The following is a 19,617-nucleotide window of genomic DNA, read 5'->3' as shown; positions in this document are numbered from 1 at the left end:
AAACTATTCATCTTATATATAAATGATATCTGCAAGGTCTCAAAACAATTTAAATGTGTCCTATTTGCTGATGATACAACTTTCTACTGTTCTGGAATAAATCTGAAACAGCTCCTGACAACCGTAGAAAATGAATTAAACAAATTAAAAAACTGGTTCGACAGAAATAAATTGTCACTTAACCTGAAAAAATCGAAGTTAATTGTTTTTGGCACAAGACCAATCAAACACCAAGCTAAAATTATGGTAAACTCAATTGAGATAGAAAGAGCGTATGAAACCAAGTTTCTCGGATTAGTAATAGACTCAAAACTATGTTGGAAGCCACATATCGATAACGTAAAAAGAAAAATAGCCAAAACCGTAGGGATCCTCTACAAAACCAAGGAAGTGCTAAATAAGAGATCTTTGTACACATTATACACTTCATTATTATTACCATATATGACCTACTGTGTGGAAATATGGGGAAATGCCTGCAAAACAAACACACTCCCTATTCTCAACCTACAAAAAAAAGCAATTCGAATTATTAATAGATCAAAATATACGGAACCCACAAATCCACTATTTATCAAATTAAATACGATGAAATTTTATGACCTGGTTGACTTTAAAATCGCCCAATTAATGTACAAAGCACACAATAACCTGCTCTGCCAAAACATTCAGAAGTTTTTCGAAATTCGAGAAAGCAGCTATGATTTAAGAGGTACCAACTTATTCAAAAAACTCAAAACAAGAACAAACATCAAGCAAAGAAGTGTATCTATCAAAGGTGTTAATCTGTGGAATAATCTCGAAACGGACCTGAAAATGAGTAAATCGCTTGCTGAGTTCAAAAACAAATTCAAAAAAATAGTACAAACAACCTACATCAATCAGAGTTAAAATGATAAATTCAAAACATTAAATATAATGATAAATCAGAACTAAGTTGATAAATAGAGAAAGGTATATAAATATCCATTATGAATACAAGAGAAAATTGACACAAGAGTGTCAGGGTGTGGAAGTATATAATCCCGATACAAACCAAAAGTTGTAAAAATATCACGGTTAAGGGTAAAGTATGAGCCTTAATGGAGACTTCTTTCTTCTTACTTTTTTCTTTTCTGATTGATATAAAAATGATTTATTAGATACAATCACATAACGGGGTAGGACTAGATAAGTTTTTTACTTCTTCCTACTCCCTTGAACATAATAACTGTGTTGTATGAAGATTGATTTCTTTCTTTTTTTATCTACCTTATTTTCTGTCAAATTATTACTGTATATATGTTTTATGTTCAATAAACAAACAAACCAACCAAACCAAGTCGCTGGCAACCGGTTCAGGGTATCCCCCGCCTACTGCCCGAAGACAGCTCGGACCCTTGTGAGGATAAGCGGATCAGAAAATGGATGGATGGGTGTTTGGTGGGCTTTCCCATTCATCTCATGTGAAATTCCACAACCAAGTAGATCTTTCCTGAGCTGTCTGTTAACAAACAGCAACTGATGTTGCAAGTTACTTTTTGGATTTTTGGGTGAAACTCACTAGAAGAGTGAGTCGTGACAAATTTGGCAACTGGACCGCACTTGCAGTTTCTGTAAAAGATCCGAGTGGGCTGAGCAGTGGCATAGTTGCATTAAAAAGGACCATCACCCCAAAACAGTCCGATTTCTCATGTTGTCAAGACACGTACCGTTTTAAATGTTGATTTACGGTATATAATCTTTCTGGAGAGATCAATTTGACAGCTCCCCGCGAAATTAGTTTTATCTAGTCCAAATTCCAAATTTGTTTTAATTGTGTTAGAAAGTTTGATGTGGACTTCGCCATCATCCTTTAGTACCCCTCGCAAGACAGCACGCGTCTGTACTATGTCTCTGTGGTGATTGGCTGTCACATCATATTTGCCCTCTTCTCGTCCAATGACCGTCCTCTTAAGTGTAGCTGCTGTCCAATCACAGGCTAGAGTGGGACGCTGTTCCGTCCCACTGAAATATGACCTCACTGTGGCCATTTTCTAGCGTTTGCTCGAAATAAAAACATTACATTTAATTCGGGCGCTGACGTGTTAATTTAGTGAGCGTCGGCTTTATAAAAAGTTGGTAAGTCTTTAAAAAATTTTCATCTTTCTGTTGCCATGTCTGCGACGACTGACACCATCGAGAACAACTTGCTAGCATGTTTCACAGTAGTTAGCATGTCGGCTAAAAGATGACCGCCATACGTCATTGTTGAATATTTTTTGAAAGGTTCTGTGCTTATATTATGAGTACGTCTTAAGCATTCCTCACTTTAGTGCAGGGTTGCACCCTCGCCTTGCAGTTTTTGTACACAAATGCACCAGCTCACCCGGTGACAACATATTAGACGTTAGGGTTACCTGAGTACACGCCTTACGTAGTACTATGTCGGTTTGTGTAAAATTGATTCCAGCGGTACAAGTATTATATTGCTGTGACAAATATTAAGAAAGTTACCACTCTATAAAACTGTTAAAATGCGCCAATTTCTGGCCTATGTATCAATGCAAAACAGAAAGTAGGAATCGAGATTTTAGGTGACCCTTTTTCTTGTTGTATTCGAGTTTCATACATTAACTCTTTCATGCACCCTGTAACCTGAAAACATGATAAGCTGTCCATTGTAGTAACCGCTGTCCCTGAAAGGGTTAATAACCCTTTTCAGGTCGGCATCATCAGAAAGCTCGCTAAACAGACAATATTTTAGAAAGTCGTGGGCCAGGTTTCAAAAGAAATGTACAAAACATGGTCAATATACAGTTTTCCGATGATGGTTAGGTGATGAGTGGGGTATTTTGGCACTCATACATGCAAAGAAAAAAAGCATTAACTGTTGAGAAAGAACAGGCACTCTAAGTTGATAATGTACATTATAAGGAATAAAAATAGCACAGTTAAGGGGCAACTGTTTGACCAAGTTTGATAGAACTCAGGAAATGAGCATTGGAAGCAAAGTAAAATACCAGCCAACATGACGGGTTCGAGTAACATCAAGGGGCCCAAAATTTGTGTCTTTGGGTTAACCAATTTACATTAAATGTTCAGAATCATAGAAAAATATGGACTAAAGATGTGCTTATGTTTTAGAAAAATGGCCTATATTCACCTGAAGGTTTTTGAGGGGGGGTTGTCAACTATAAATTTGAAAAATGTCAGAGTATTGCAAGACATGTGTTTTTTCTCTTTAAAAAAATAAAATTGTAAATTGTGATTACAACTCGGACATGTTTTCTACCTTATCAGCAGTGGTTTATTTTGGTAAGGTGAATAACATAAACCAGTAGTTCCCTCACCACTCAGAATCTGCTACCATGGATGCGGCTCTTTGAGTGAAGATTAGTGATTGAGTCAGCGGCAGATACACAAATACCTACTGTATACAGTGTGCTCTAATGACTACTTTAATTACTGTTACTGTCAATTAATCGGTGAATTAGATTTTTTTTTCTTCATTTCCATCCCTTTATTAAAAAGCAGGACACTATTCGAAAATAATTATGATTCATCCAACACATCAGGAAATTTGCAAAAATGTTGATTGGATTGGATGCAACTTTATCGTCAAATGTGCTGTATGTGTTGACCATTGTTCTTGAAATTATTTTTTGCAGACGTTTAATTTGCTTAAACACAAACCCCTAGCCTGCTGTTTTACTGCAATGTTAACGAATTCAAGCATTGCCTCACATTCAAAACCAGTCAAATGTTGTCACACCTTTAGATTATTCATGCTGATGAACAAAGACAGAGACTAGCGTAAGTGGATACAGGATGGATACTGAGCTGAGGTGAGTTATCCTTTGCCTGCATTTTTGCTAGTGATTGAAGGTAGCTGTCAACCAAGTCTTCCCAAGTGTCATCTGTGTTCAGCAGGGGTGGGCGAGGTGATCGCATGGGGCGATATGGGAGCAGTTATGATGAACGCAACTTTCAGGACATGGACTACCGTGGTATTGGCCAAGATGACGAGGCTACAGAAGCGGAATGTGATGTCCATAAAGAGGAGGACAGCCACTATGTCCACAACGAATCATCTCTGTGCCCCTCCGAAGTCTTGCCAGGTCTCCTCCAAGATCGCCAAGGGTTTAATCAGAGAGGAGACGGTGCTCAGGAGGCCAAAGGGCTCCTGTGGCCTCCTTGCTCTCAGTCCTCAACTGATGGATTTGATGAGGCGAGGTACAAGAGAGATTTTGAACGGCTACGGACTGGGTCAGAGGGAAGGGGAAAGAGGAAACCTGGCAGAAACGTTTCCGAGACAACGACCCTACATTTAGGCAGTGGTGAAGGACACTGGGGTCACCAAGGTGGTGCCTGTTCTGAACAGATGGAGCCCAACTTCACCAGGCACCAAGAGGAGGGCAGATTCTCTCACCGAGCGGGAATGAAACGTGTAAGATGGAACGCAATTTTAACTTCTAACCGCCCGCATTTGCTCATTTGTCATGGATAATCCAGATGTTTCCAGTTGAGCCAGAGGAGCAAGGCCAGAGTAATTGTGAGCCAGACCTGTTTCATGAGGAGTTGGAGCAAAGGGACCAGGATTACCGTGCTGATCTGGACTACAATCAGAGGCCCAGCAACATTGTAATGCTTCGAATGCTGCCACCGAACGCCACTGCCAATGAGGTGTGTGCGTGTGTGTATATGTTTCTTGCTGGTCTCGTCTTGTTTTCCCTCCATGGTGATGTCATAAATGTGTCGACAGATCTGGGCAACACTTCAAGAGCAGGGGATCCAGCCAAAAGAGGTTCGACTCATGAGGAACAAATCCTCAGGTGAGAAGAATTGTCTGTTCTCCTCTTCAGGGTTTTATTTATTTATTTATTTGTTTGTTTGTTTTTTAAATAACACTGGTCAACAACTTTTTACCGCTACTGATGAAAGTAAACTTTTTAAAATGAATTTCATGCTCTGATTCTAAGTCTACCCTCATTTTTTCAAGCACAACAGGCTGTCTTAATAATAATAACAATAATAATAATAATAATATCTAACATAGTAATGTACATAAATTAAGGGTAAGGTTCAGCAACAAATCTACGTTGTGCAATCTTTTATAGGTCACATTTAAAAAGAAATGAAAATATTGAACAAAATCTGATGTGCCAGAAAAAAAGGAGACATTTTATTTCAAATTTGCGTAAAAAATACGTTTAGGGATAAATAAAGACATCTTTGATTAAAATTTGCTGTTGACCAGTGTAATGATCCCACTTGGTACCACGAGGATCCTTTGCTAGCCATTTCATTTTATTATCAAGACACTTTCTAAACTTAGGGTTTTTAAAATTGTATTTATTATTATTATTATTTTAATTATAACATTGCGCATCAAACATATCCTTGTATTCCTTGTTTTCAATGCAGGAAAAACACAAGCACACCACAATTCTGATTTTTAAGCATACAGTACATTCACCAGACCCGTAATTAGGAAACCTTTCCAACTTAATCAAATCCCAAAAGAGGTCAATAAAGAAATACGCATTTAAAAAAATTTGTGCTATTCATTGTGCCATCTCTGTATGAGGAAGTCCATGAAGAACGGTCAGGAGCCTCCTGGACGACTTGACAAAAGCTAGCTGTTGAACCTTGTCACCTTGTTCGGGTTCTGCAACTGTTGTGAAAGGGCAATATCAAATCAGGATGTATTGTATTGTATTGTACTGTGGTAGTATTGTGAGCGTAACGTACTGTATATCACACCAAAAAAGGTATCCATAACTTGTTACCTTGTGAATCTGATTAAGCCTCACACTATTTCTCTACCTTTTCCCACGCTTTCTGATTACCATCATTTCAGTGGCCGCTTTGCTTTATTAGCCGCGGGTCTCCGTGTTATAACCTGAGACTTTTGCAAAGAAAGAGATCACCCCTCTGGATATTGTAAAACTCTTAATTGCCCTAAACACCGGTAAACGCTTTTTTCCAAACAATGCTGAACATGGCTGGTTTCACAGTCGCCTCACAAAAAAGTGATTATGATTGTAAACCCCTCTTTTATTACGGGTCGAAATAGAACAGCCCCCGCCCCCGTTCTTTGTTACACACTTTCTCAGTCTCTCTTGTTGTCAAACAAGGCAACCTCACCAACGACGTTGTGCAGTCCTCTTCATCACGCTGCAGTCAGTCTTTCAAAGCCCGCTGGTAAAAAAAAAAAGTGGATTTTATTGACACTGCTCCACACTGTCAGCATCCACTGGCAAATTTGAGCCATAATAGTTGCTCTTGTAAACATTAGAGTTAGTGATGGTGGCGCAGTGATGCCCTGATAGAGTCAGGAACTTGTACTCTTTTGAAGTGAACCTGCTGGTCCTATTTCTTCAGGATAATTCTCGGCCAACAATTTTTTATTTCTTTCCAGGCTTTTTTGAAAATCTGAAATCATAAAAACACAGACGATAAAGGAACAACATTATTTACACTCGCAGTTGATATTATGCAAATGACTGATAGGAAGACTGATTGGTCAACTCTGCCATGTTGGGTAATTGCATTGGTGAGATGTGACGAGAGCTTGTTCGGGAAAATCCAGAAATTAACCGTGTCACATTTAAAGCTGCACGGTAAAGCCAGGGAAAAAAAGTAGCGCCTTATAGTCTAGAAATTACAATATCTGCTTTTGTTAAGACAAACCATTTTTGCTTTGTTTGATTATTTCACTAATACGGGAAGGTAACAATACCAGAACCACAGCGGGCCATTCAGCAAGAGTCCCCCCCAAGTTTCTGCACTCTGAAACTTGGTGTTATGTGTGTGTCACCTGTGTTGGCATGTAGGTCAGACTTAAAGTGAGGAGTGGCAAGGAGTCTCCCTCTCACTCCCTCACACACTTTTCGCGAGCCCACGGAGATAGTGGACCTAGTGTCCTCCTCACTTTGCAGAGAATCTTAACAGGTGGCTCTCCAACTGACTGTCAAGCCTCTTCATTCTAAGGGAGAGCGGTTGTTTACTTTGTTAGTGCTGCTACAGGGTCTCTCTCTCCTCTGTACACAAAGCACTAACCCCTCACTGCGTTATGTTGTTGTTGTTATTCGGTAACCATGGCGCTGGGCGGTGTCCAGGTCAGAGCCGAGGATTCGCCTTCGTCGAGTTTAATCTCATACAGGAGGCCACCCGCTGGATGGAGACCAACCAGGTCACTCTCCCATACACACATGACACGCACATATATGCAATGGGCAAGACAAATGTACTCTCACATCACGCCAGCTTCACGTTAGATTATGGCATGTCATTTGCTCACGAAGAATCGTTTTGTGTGACAGGTAGGTAATTCTTACGTCGGATTCATACATGGGGAAACCATGTCTGAGACTGTTCTGGGGTAAACTTTCCAAACATTACTTAGTTGGCCCAAAAAAATATTTGGTTCTTATTTTCTCTCTGTAGTTTAAAATCCAGTCTTTGGAATGGGTTTGTGCTGTTGTGTTTAGAATAATGGCAGTCAGTGAAAAGTGAGTATCGCTCAAAATCCTCTAAACAGCTTTTACTTCCATATGCGGAAATGTATTGTGAACACTGCCCATTCTATGCTGAATCAAAACATAAAGGAAAAATATTTGAAGTGCTCTATCCCTTCAAAGAAAGTGAATATAACGGAATATCAGTCTGGCTATTCTTTTTATGTTGACACACGTGTTTACTGTATTACCTGGAATAATACTGATAGAATCTGCATACTTGTGGCTCATTTGATATGAAGTTGTTGTTTGAGAAGTGCTTCACATCTGTGTTGCACCAAATTGACTACATTTCATCAATTTTTTGGGGGTGGGGGCGCGGGTCCAAAAAAGATCTTTTTTTGTGTGTGTGTGTGTGTGTGTGTTCAATATCCTCACACAAGTGCGCTATTGGATTCAGGTCCAGGGATTGGGTTGGGCCACTGCAGAACATTAATCTTGTTGGTCTGGAACCAAGTTGGTGCTCTTTTTCAAGGGCATTTCCTTGACAACAGGAAACAACATCACCAATTATTCTGATGTTTTGAAACTGATCTATGCCGTTAAGACATCAAAGTATGAAAAGCAGCTCTTATAGCATGCTTCACTGTCTTGTGTATACACTGTGTGTGTATCATTTGACCAACTGCCAAAAGATCAGTCATACTTTCTTCTTCCATATGTCCACAAAATGCTCTGCCATTGGCTCTTTTATGTGTTGTTTTTTTCCAGTTAATAGAGTAAATGTTTAAGTCTGTAAAGAAAAATGACCAGCCACATTTTTTAAATTGGAATATAGAATGCTAAGTGTTTTTTTTCTTTTGTTTTATTTTTAATGCGGCTGATGTGTGAAAAAGCTGTTCTGAAGATTAGGAGCTTTACTGACTTTTTGAACACTGCTATTATTCTGATCTTTACAACTGAACAGTACAACTTCATCCGGATCAGGTGAATAGTGGAGTAAAACACACAAACTGACAGCATCAAACAATCTTTCCTAAAGCTGAAGGTCACCATTCTCTATTGTTCTCTGTCCTTTGGTCAGGTTTCTTTGTCTCCCTCTCTCCCTCTCTGGTCTTCCTCATTCATTCTCTGAGATGAGGCCTTACTCTAATGTGTCTGGCCTAATTCTTGCTCATAATCATCCACTGTTCCCCCTCCCTCTCTCTCCTTCTTTCAGGGCAGGCTGTTGATTCTTGGACAACGAGTGTCGATGCACTACAGCAACCCCAAACCACGAGCCAATGAGGACTGGCTTTGCAACAAGGTTGGGTTTTGATACATCGGCATGAATGTATGACAGTGATGGTTCTGGATTTTTTTTGTCCTTCTTTTAACAAAAAGGCTTGTAAAAAAAAAATCTCAACAGTGTGGAGTGCAAAATTTTAAAAGGAGGGAAAGGTGCTTCAAATGCAGTGCGCCCAAATCAGGTAACAATGAAGTGCTCTTTGTTGTCTCCAATACAAAAGATTGCCACACAGGTTAATTGACATACTCTTTTCTTTTCAGAAGCTGAGCTGAAGTTGCCCGAGATGCACAAAGATCCACCTGTTGGTCTTCAAAAGGAGGGAGCCCAAGGCTTGCTTCCCCTCCCAGCACCCTTTCATTCCTCCGTTTCTGCCATCCACTCAGGTCAAGTGACACAGCAGGCAGATGTTGCCAACGACAGTAAGTTTAGTGGCGTGGAACAGAATCGGTTGTCATCAATCAAGTTGTCTGCCCAGCTAGTTCTCCATAGAGAACCAAGAGAAGATGATGTGATATCTAGTGTTTTTTAGTAATATTGTCACGGTCTTTTCCTCCCCAACACTAGCTCTGATCCTCAGAAACCTCGGACCACATACAACAGTGGAAGCCATTTTGTCTTCTTTGGCCACATTTGCCACACTGTCACCCTCTAACATTCGCCTCATCAAGGACAAGCACACAAATCTCAACAGGGGCTTTGCATTTCTGCAGCTCTCCACGATTGTGGTAAGCAGCATTGTAGAGCACGGATGGAAGCAGAAAATTGTGATTGTGTGTGGATGAGATCTTCATCCATTCCAAGTGGTGCCCTGTAGTCACTCACGTCCTCTGGGCTTTGTCATTAGGAGGCATCTCAACTGCTCCAGATCTTGCAGGCTCTCAAGCAGCCTCTTTCTATTGATGGAAAGGTGATCGTGGTGGAATTTGCCAAAGGCTCCAAGCGGTAAGCGCATGGTCGTGCATGAGGAATACATTAGTGTGAAATTCAGTGATACCCTTTAAAAATTGCCAACCGAAAGTGGAAGCAGGCATGTGAGGTTTGGTCTTATCCGGAGATTTTGACTTACAAAAACAGCATTATTGAATACATAGTCACGAGTGTTGGAGAAAAGAAAACTGCTGTGCTACAAGTAAATTAGGTCCCAAAAATAGAAAGACTGATATCTCTTTCTTCAGCTGGGATAGGCCCCAGCTCACCTGTGACCCTATTGATGACAAATACTATCGAAAATGGATGGATGGATGTTGACATAGTGTGAAACCATTTTTTCCCTCCCTTGTCAGTGACGTGTTTCTGATGGAAGGCAGTCGAGTGAGTGCTGCTACGGTGGCCAGCACTGCTATTGCTGCAGCACAGTGGGCTGTCACACAGGTAACCTGGAGCTGACTTGCCATGCGCGGCAACGCAGATTTTCTTAAGGTTTTTATACACACAATCTTGGGTGTTTTATTTGGCATTTTGGACTTTGCTCAAGTTGATGATTAAAAAAAAAATCTTGTACTCTTTTGTGAAGGAAAAACAAAAAGCACAAGCAATTTTGCACCTTGTCTGAAAATGACATTCTTCAAGCACCTGTCTGGAAACATACAAATCCTCTGGTTGGACATGTGTGTTATATAGCCTGCAAATCCTTAATATGCACACTTACTCTGTTTAAATACTAATACCCATGTACTACAGCGAGACAGCCTAATTTTTTTTCATATTGTCGTCCCATTTCTGTGCTTGGTGTTTTTCATCCTCAGAATGCACAAAATGGTTCAGGTGGGGGCCCAGAATATGGTGAGATGTATCAGCAGGGAGCGGCAGTAACTTATAACCAGGAGGGGAACGATTACGCTTCGCTGGACGGCCAACATTTTCAAGTCCAGACAGACTCCAGGGTTGCTTCTTTGCCCAGTGCAGGAGCACACCTGAAGGTGGCTTACTCAGCAGCAGCTACGCCAGGTTACTATCTCATGCTGGGATATTTCACATATGTGTGATGTATGACTGGATACGGTGTGGATTTGTGGATTTATGTAATGTACCTGTTTGACATGATGCAGCTTCCGTGATTCCAGGTGAAGCATTGGCATCTGGGATCGCTGTCGTGCAGCAGCCTCAAACTCAGGCTTCTGCCACTCAGGTACCTTTTTACTTCCACTGCCATGCATCACATCGCATTCCACCCTGTTATGCGTGTTGTCCTTAAAGGTCGAGATAGTCGGAAAACCACAGCCAGCTGCTTCCAGCCAACCTGCAACACCCGGCACTGGACATGAGCTCCAGCAATATCGTATGTGCTACCTAATCGACTTTGTTTGCCTTTACCTGTATTTTATTTGTTGATGTTGGTTCTTTCTTTTTTTTTTCATACTTTAGCTGTGCCAGATGTAACCACATACCAATATGATGAAAGCTCAGGCTACTATTACGACCCACTGACAGGACTCTATTATGACCCAAACTCCCAGGTAAAAACTATGTCAAATGAACAAATACGTGAGCTGAATGTTCAGTAAATCAAGTTTAGTAATATTGCGACCCACTTATTACAATTCATGACTCTTTTTACAGTACTACTACAACCCTCACACTCAGCAGTTCATGTACTGGGAGGGCGACAAGCAGACATACATTCCTGCAGCTTCTGGACAGTCAAACACAGAAGGTGATCGTGCAGCCCCCGCAGACTCAATGTTAGCTAACCTTGGCAGCAAGGAGAAAAAAGATAAGCCCAAGAGTAAAACTGCTCAACAGGTACATTTTTACACAAAAATAGATTCACGTCATGACTTTTTCTGTTTTGTGAATAATTAGTTTGACAATGCACATGATTGTCGCCCATGTTAAAAAAGGAAGAGCTTAACTGCATGCCACTAAATGTATTCCCCATGTTGGGCCCGTGTTAATAGATTGCCAAAGATATGGAGCGCTGGGCCAAGACTCTCAACCGACACAAGGAAAACATGCGCTCTGCCTCTCCTTCCACTGCAGCCGGTTCCACAGATCGTAGAGAATCTGCCAGCGCTGATGCAGGTTATGCTGTTCTGGAGAAAAAGGTGTTGCATGCTTACACATACCTCATATGCTGAACAAGCTTTAAAATAATTATGATACCTCAGTAGAAAATACGTGGTAGGTTTAAAAAAAAAAAAAAAAGTGGGGGTGGTGAGAGTTGCAGATCCCATTGAATGTTTTCCTCTGTCCCCCAGGGGGCGCTGTCAGAACGGCCTCAAATTTTTCTGGACCAACTCAGACAAACAGAAGTATGTTGTGTGTGCCATTTCTCTGTTACGATTTCAACTTGTAGCAGATTCATCTCAGTCTGTTTTCCCCCCCAAATAGTCACCCCCTCCTCAGCACTTGGGTCTTGTTCCAGCCTACAGTGGGGAAAGTGACAGTGAAGATGAAGGAGGCGAAAAAGATGAGAAGGAAGGGAGGATGACTGACTGGGTGAAACTGGCCTGTCTTCTGTGTAGGAGGCAGTTTCCCAGCAAAGAGGCCCTGATTAGGCACCAGCAGCTCTCTGAACTACATAAGGTGTGTTTACTGCCATGCAACGACAAAGACAATTATTGTTCAGTTGCAAGCATGATCTGAATTCAACTCATCTCTCAAGGCATCACTGCATATAAATAAGTCTCCTAAAAAGATAAAAGGTGTTTAGAATTGTGTCATTGCAATTTTTTTTAAACTAGCATTTTTTTTTCTTTAGCAAAATCTGGAGCAAAGAAGAATGCAAGAGGTTGGCGGAAAAGAGGTTAGTCAAACAGCAACGCCCCCAGCATCTTACATGTGGCATATATACATAGCCTCAACTCATTGTTTTTCCCAGATTGTATTGATGCCCTAGAGGGTTTTTTTGTTTTGTTTTTTAATATGTAAACAGAAACGAACAGATGGACTCCAAGCTCCCGCTTCCAAGAAGAGCAAGTTAAGTGCCATGTAAGAAGACCGTCCGTCCCCCAATCATTTTGTGATGTTTCAATTTTTTCACAGGAAAGTCCTGATTCAAAGCAAGAAATTGCACAAAAGGCCATATTTTTTAAATTTAGTTTATCTATCATTCAATACCCATCCATATGATGCTGCTATTTGAATATTGCTATTTACTACTTTACGGTTTTCTCCCTCCCATTCAAGTGCAGTATTCTAAAGTGTGGAATTTGAATCACTTGAACACATTTTATGCGACTTATTTTATCATTTGGTTACCTTTTTACCTGTCTTTTGACTCTGCCCCTCTCTTTAGTGATGGGATCACAGGCTCAAGCCTTGGTGCCCGAATGCTCCAAGGAGGTGTGAAAAAAGGACTTTTGTTGCGCAATATCCAAATGCAGTGAGCTGTGATGCTGCAATGTGGATTTTGTCTCCGATTCGAAATGGACAAATACTTTACCCTTCACTGATACGATCACCAGTCCATAACATGTTCTCATATTTGGCTAACTTCACTTTTGCATCTTTTAACTGGTCCAGCAGAGGATGACAGAACATTCATTGGATCAGAATATCACCCCACCCTACCCCCTGCACTCTGACGATGCCAAGTCCTGCCTGTTTGACAAACAAATTTGCTCTCATCGCAGTGAATGACATTTTCTAATGACAGTCTATGCACCATTGATTTTTTTTTCTGTTTTTGCTTTATTTAAAGGGGAAGTCAAGCCAGACATTTATCAACAATAACATGTTCTATGCACCCCAACTCGTCTAAACTCTCTATTCTGATTAATGTTGCATTTCTAGAATATGAATTAAGCCACAATGACCGTCACGGCTTACCTGCTTTCTGGGTTTGATCGTGTGACGTTCACAATCTGAGTGAGCCCCTAGTCAAGTCAAGTCAAGCTTTATTGTCAAATATGCTCTATGTGCAACATACAGAACAGATGAAATAACTTTCCTCTCTCAACCACAGTGCAAACATGCAGTGCATTGAAACACACAGCTAAAAATAAGGGCAGTGAATTGAACTGCATGAAAATACATAAAGATAAGATAAGATATCCTTTATTTGTCCCACACTGGGGAAATTTACAGCCTCCAGCAGCAAGAATGTGGGTAGAAAGAAGAATAACAAACAGACACCGTTCAATTAAGTGCAATATAAATACAAAAGGGATAAATCGCAGTGCTATTTACAATTGTTTTTCACATCATGTAATTATTATTATTATTATTTTTGTTATTTTTTTTCAGCAGCCTGACAGCAGTCGGTAGGAACGAGCGTCGGTATCTCTCCTTGCAGCGCGGGTGTAACAGAAGTTAAAATAAAGACATAAATACATGAATATAAACAAATAAAACAAATAGCAAACAACAGACAACCACGGGCACTTGTGATTATTGCGGGCACTATGATGTCAATTTGGGGTCTTCTCCAAAACTATTCACACCATTGAATAAGTACCAACTTACAACCAAGGGCACTTGTGAATATTGCGGGCACTATGATGTTAATTTCAATTGAGACCAAGTGGCAAAATGGCCACCCACTGAGAAGAAAAAAATGTGTGTATTTTGCTGCTTAATACATATTCTTCAACTGCAATATGAATCAGAATGTCATGTTCTGAGTAGTGTGGCCGCATAGAACAAATTGTGAATTTAAACAATTGGCTTGACTTCCTGTTTAATGCTTTATGCCTTGTCATTCAGTGAATGACTGCTAATAGTACTGTGTACAACACTAATTGCATGTACATTATTTTTACCACTAAAAGAAGAAAGTTAGGGATAAAATGTCATTTTACAGGTATGAATCCAAATTCTTATTCAGTTGTTTCTCAAGAAGGTTGTCTTTTTAGTGTTTTGGTCTATGCGACTGTTAGAAATAAATAATGTGTTACGTTGTGTGGTTGTACCACCTGAAATGTTGATTCTTTGGAATGATGTGATATGTAAAATAGGAGCTACATAAATATGTATATTTTGCAATACATACACTACTGGTTAAAAAAAATCTGTATGTATGTGTGTGTATATGTTTGTAGATGTAAATATGAGAGAGCGCGAGCCCGCTCTGCAGCTACTTAATACAGTACACGTTTTTGTGTTAAAATTCACATTGTCATTCAACATCACAGACACTAAAGTTGAAGCCCTACCTTGTTTACTGTGAAGTAGAAAAGATGCCCACGCTCTCCACCACGCGAGTGGCGGTGTCTGTCTCCATGGCAACGAACAACATCCCAGCCCCAACTTGAAAACGAGACTTTAACGGTCAGTCGTCCATCAAGAGTTAACTTGGGTGGTGACAGAATTGCAAATGACTGACCCAAATGGACGAGGAATCTGTGTCGTCGGATGTGGAAAACGGTGAAGAAAATCAAGACGAGGACGAAGAAGCAATCGAGGTAACGATTATGGTTCGACCAACTGCTTGAAAAATGTAACACTTAACCACCCACAATCACCATCTGATCACAAGTAGGCTGAAAGTTACTGTTTTATTTGGGCTTTAAGTTGCTACTTATTCAATGGTGTGAATAGTTTCGGAGAAGACGCCCATATGTTTCTGGGTTGTGTGCGTGTGTTTGGAGAAGACCCCCATATGTTTCTGGGTTGTGTGTGTGTGAGCTCGTTCTGTTGGAGTACGCGTTAGCTCCGGTTTTGCGAGCTTTCATTTGATACTCCGGCCTCCATTAAAAAATAAATAAATCCAAAACGTGCATGTTAGGTCCACTGCAGACAACAGTTTGTCCAGCTCAGGGACTGGGAAACGTGTGTAGGGTTAGGAGGAGCACATTCGCCCCACTATCTTAACCAAACAACAAAGGGTTCGAAGCAAACAAACAAGCAAAAAAAAAAAAAAAAAGTAATAATAAACACACACTGTATTCACCAAAGGGCTTTCTCGCATAAAAAAAATATCAAGGCTGTCACAAAACTGCTGAACATGAAACCAATGCTTGTACATTTTCACAAAAAAACAAACTGAATTTTATTATTGCGCTACAGTACTGTTCTTCCTGCATACTATGATCCGGAATTTAACCCATGACCCCTGCACTGTGAGGTGGACGATCAGTGCTAGCCAATCCACCACCGTGATATCTATCTATCGATCTATCTAGCTGGCCTAATCGAGGTGTAGTACAGGGCAGTAGAAGACCCAGTAAAAAAATGTAACGAAGACATCTGACATCCAGAGATGATTGGTGACCTTAAAACTACAATTGACCCCTTCATATTCTCTTAGCAGCCACGATTCACATATCCACATGATTTTTATTCAATATTTTGGAATTGCCTTCAGTGTTATCAAGGACGCACATAGTCGCTGTTGCAATCTACTCACTTTTTATTCAACAGAACGGCAACAAAACACATACCAACCAGAGCTGTTGATGGCCACAACTCACTAGTGATGTGTCGTTCGCGAACGAGCCAGCTCTTAGAGCCGGCTCTTTGGAGTGAACGATGGGAGCCGGTCCGAATAGGAGCCGACTTTTTTTTTTCTCCTGTTTTTTCCCCCCTTCGGTTAAAGCCGCACGTGATTGGTCAAGATCCGTGGTAGAAGAGGAAGGGGAGGGTTTTACACACACACATACGCTGCAGTTTAGAGAAGGGGGAGGGGTTAGAGAAGAGACACAGCAGCACACTGAGAAGCACGCAAACAAGACAAACGAGGAGACGAGAGAGTTAGTTGCATGAGGCACTTGTTTTTTCTTCATGCCAATCTTCGCGAAAGACAAGTTAAAACTTTTACCTGGGTGCTGCTTTCTTCTTTTTGTTTTACAAATTTTAACTTATAATTTGTTGTGTGGTATTCAAAGCTTACTTATGTTGTTTTACTGTAAATAGTTAAAAGCTTATAAATATACACATTCAGAGATTGGAACTTTTTGTTGACCTTGTTTTGATATGGGTCTTTGTACTTTGTTTTTATTTTTGTAGCACTCCATGTTGAGTATGTTCAGAAGAATATACATAAAGCCATATAAATAATAAATATTTGATATAATGTCTATTTTTTGCATTAGTAATTCATTTTACGCATAATATTACGTTATTTTTGGTAGTAAATTAATTTAAGCAACAAAAAAACTGAGGAGCCATTTGGGAGCCGAAAGAGGCGGCTCTTTTTAGGGAGCCGAGCCAAAAGAGCCGGCTCTCTAAAAGGAGCCGGAATTCCCATCACTACAACTCACGCCGATGCGCTCAACACTCAGACTGTCTGTCCGAGCCAGTCTTCGCTCGTCCCTTTTCACAAACAGCGCCCAGCCCCCCTCCCCACTCGAGTGAACCCTACCCTCGCATGCATAATTATCAAAGAACAGAAATTACAAATTATATTTTTATTTATATATTAGTATACTACCGAGGACAAATTTCTTGTGTGTTTTACATACTTGCAGAAGAGATTATTTTGATTCTGATCGGTTTTTGAAAACATTTTTCAAACTATTTTTTTTATTTTTCTTTCATCAAGAGGGCAAAGTGTTGACACGGGCCACATGCGAATAATTCCATAATTGTTAATGAATTGTTCAGTGTGCTCAACCTCCCCCCTGAAATCTGTGTCGATGCATCCCTTTCCTTTGTTTTATTAACAGGTTCGCCCCTTGGATCAAGACATTATAATTCCAGGTCTGTCTTTACTGTGCCGAACAGGAAATGGATTGAGACACGCATTCATTAAAGTCGTCCTAAAGGACAAGTAAGAGGGCAAAATTGCCAACCGAGCAAAGCTGTTCAATCCTAAACCTCCACTTCTCTGCTTGTACTCAATATAGAAGATTAAGTGACATGGCTGCGATCAGCAATTACGTTCACCTTCGGTTCATGGACGTGTCCAACAACCGCATTTCTGACCTTTCACCTCTGTCATCCCTCACTCAGCTTCTTTGGCTCAAGGCAAGGTCTTTTTTTTTTAATCAAGAAAAAAAATGGCACTTTGTCATCCACTCTCGCACTGTGATTCTTAGTGTGGTACGGGCACAACTACTAGTCCCCGAAAGAGTCACTTTAAGAGCAGTGTTATTACAGTATTCAAATTGTGCGTAATGTTACAGTGGCTTGAATTTTAACACTGGTACAGTATATTCTTTAGTACTAATATGTTACTGTATTTTAATATTGGTCATTATGGTGGTACTTGGAGAGAAAGCATTTGTTGAGGTGGTCTTGTAAATAATTTGAGAACCACTACTCTAACTGAAGTTCGAACTGGACTGTTTCTTAGATTGACAAGAATTATGTTACATGCTTCCAAGGACAAACCTTTTCTCAGCTGGCCTACCTACAATGGCTGAGTATGGCAGCAAACCGGCTCACTGAGGTGGAAGGTCTTGTTGGACCAGCTTTGGAGAGTCTCAATCTTTCAGGTTGGGCTGATGAATGCATCTGAATAAGTGTCATAAACCATGAGCATACGTTTGTCTTCAAGTCATGTGTGTCCTTTACTTTGCTTACAGGGAACCGTATACAGAGATTGAATGGTCTTGAGAGTTGCCTTTTTTCCAAACTGGCTACATTGGAGCTGAGAGGAAACCACTTGACTACAACTATTGGCATTAACCTTCCTAATCTGCAGCGATTATATCTGGTAAAAAAAAAAGTCAGTTATAAAATGCTCCATTAAAATACATACTGTAAGTCTCTGCCTTTTGTGATTGTGTTCTTTCTCCGTACTTGAGGCCCAAAATCTTATTACAAGTCTTGAGGGCATGGAGAAGTTAGAGAGTCTTACCACTCTCCACCTCCGTAATAACAAACTTACCAATCTGGATGGACTCAGCGCCAACATGAAATGTCTCCAGTACCTCAATATCCGGTAGGCTGTACAGTGATGCCACACTAAGAAAAATCAAAAGCAACAACATTACATTCCTGTATCTCTCCCTTTCCCCCACAGAAGCAACGACTTCCTTGACGAGACCTGTCTTCGGGCTCTTGGCCATGTGTCCAAAACCCTGCGAGTCGTGGTCCTCTCTGAGAATCCACTGGACGGGACCACAGATTACCGGCCATATGTCCTGACTCTCATTCCAAAACTGGAGCGCCTTGATAAAGAGCCTGTTTCTCTGGAAGAGAGGGCTGAGGTGTGGAAGACAATTAAGGTGAACAAAAAATAAAGAAAAAGAAAAGCACAGTGGTTTCCACATCACTTCAGGGAAAGTTTGTTTCTTTATTGCTTCTTCTAATGGTATGCCATTTGTCATTTCAGGAACTCAAAGAGGAAACAGCCTAAGTCAAACATTTGCAATAGTTGCTCCGCTTGCCGGAAAAGACTGGTTTGGATGGATGCCTCTGTAGAAACTTGAAAATGGTCATAGCTTGGATACATCGTTGTCTAATGCACTATATTATTGTTGTTTTTACTTAATTACATCTATTCCAAGAATCGCAAATACTTAAGTATCACTACAGTAGTGTGGTGGTGAGTCGCAATACACACAGGCAGACATATTAAGTGCTACAGGTTCCCATTGAAAATGTGAGTGCTGCTATTCCATTTTCATACCTCATCATTGAGTTGTTGCTAGAGAGTGAAAATTAACTTGTCTTTCAATAAAGGAAGTGAGTGCAGCTCAGCTTGTCATCTTACAGCATGCGACCTTGCTGGTTCTCTGAGAGAAGAACATGCGGTCTGTGCAAGGGGTCCCCAACATGGTGCCGGCAGGCAGCAAGCCTCCAAGGACCACATGAGTAGCGTGCCCGCCTCTTTTAAAATTCGCTCACCAGTGAATCATTTGAGTTTCCTACCCTGTAAAATCATTGTTGATCATATTTGTGAGAAATTGTGAACATGATAAGTGTCTTCACCTTGATGAATATCATGATTTAGTAATAAAAGATAATATTTCAAGTTAATTTGAGTAAATCTGTGATGTGTGTGTCCAACTGATAGTCCATCACATTAATCAGCACCCAAAAAGTAGCTCTGTAGGTTGGTGATCGACGATAATGTGAACC

General features: G+C 40.5%; 2 protein-coding genes across 5 annotated transcripts; both read left to right on the top strand.

Moving 5' to 3' along the window:
* Positions 1-1,965: 1,965 nt before the first annotated feature.
* Positions 1,966-14,550, top strand: rbm10 (RNA binding motif protein 10). Of its 4 annotated transcripts, none has more exons than XM_086115838.1 (23): positions 1,966-2,100; positions 3,740-3,806; positions 3,892-4,408; positions 4,474-4,644; positions 4,724-4,793; positions 7,083-7,156; positions 8,641-8,727; positions 8,830-8,890; positions 8,970-9,128; positions 9,274-9,434; positions 9,554-9,651; positions 9,993-10,080; positions 10,455-10,656; positions 10,758-10,837; positions 10,906-10,987; positions 11,074-11,165; positions 11,269-11,451; positions 11,607-11,753; positions 11,907-11,960; positions 12,040-12,234; positions 12,410-12,454; positions 12,584-12,639; positions 12,947-14,550. In XM_086115838.1, exons 2-23 carry the CDS (start codon positions 3,790-3,792, stop codon positions 13,035-13,037), a joined length of 2,730 nt encoding a protein of 909 aa, XP_085971964.1. In that variant the 5' UTR covers positions 1,966-2,100; positions 3,740-3,789; the 3' UTR covers positions 13,038-14,550. The 4 variants fall into 4 exon arrangements, with proteins under 4 accessions (XP_085971964.1, XP_085971974.1, XP_085971982.1 ...); XM_086115848.1 differs by having other exon boundaries at positions 3,889-4,408; positions 8,973-9,128; XM_086115856.1 differs by having other exon boundaries at positions 3,889-4,408; positions 10,773-10,837.
* A 314-nt stretch (positions 14,551-14,864) lies between these two features.
* On the top strand, positions 14,865-19,515 carry lrrc23 (leucine rich repeat containing 23). Its single transcript, XM_086115866.1, has 8 exons — positions 14,865-15,053; positions 17,256-17,359; positions 17,436-17,556; positions 17,885-18,026; positions 18,117-18,247; positions 18,339-18,475; positions 18,557-18,761; positions 18,869-19,515. The coding sequence occupies exons 1-8, from the start codon at positions 14,979-14,981 to the stop codon at positions 18,890-18,892; spliced, it is 939 nt and encodes a 312-aa protein (XP_085971992.1). The 5' UTR covers positions 14,865-14,978; the 3' UTR covers positions 18,893-19,515.
* Positions 19,516-19,617: the final 102 nt, after the last annotated feature.

Source organism: Hippocampus guttulatus, chromosome 1, assembly GCF_054856545.1.
Source record: "Hippocampus guttulatus isolate MCC_2025c chromosome 1, RoL_Hgut_1.0, whole genome shotgun sequence".
NCBI lineage: Eukaryota > Metazoa > Chordata > Actinopteri > Syngnathiformes > Syngnathidae > Hippocampus > Hippocampus guttulatus.
This window is presented reverse-complemented; position numbering and strand designations above follow the sequence as displayed.

Bases quoted from the DNA above. Each gene is read 5' to 3' on its own strand.
- lrrc23 (XM_086115866.1), top strand. From the start codon at position 14,979: ATGGACGAGGAATCTGTGTCGTCGGATGTGGAAAACGGTGAAGAAAAT. The intron at 17,360-17,435 runs GTAAGAGGGCAA...TACTCAATATAG, and splicing joins AAAGTCGTCCTAAAGGACAA to AAGATTAAGTGACATGGCTG. The intron at 18,248-18,338 runs GTAAAAAAAAAA...TCCGTACTTGAG, and splicing joins ATCTGCAGCGATTATATCTG to GCCCAAAATCTTATTACAAG.
- rbm10 (XM_086115831.1), top strand. The intron at 8,891-8,969 runs GTAACAATGAAG...TTTTCTTTTCAG, and splicing joins ATGCAGTGCGCCCAAATCAG to AAGCTGAGCTGAAGTTGCCC. The intron at 12,455-12,583 runs GTTAGTCAAACA...ATATGTAAACAG, and splicing joins AAGAGGTTGGCGGAAAAGAG to AAACGAACAGATGGACTCCA.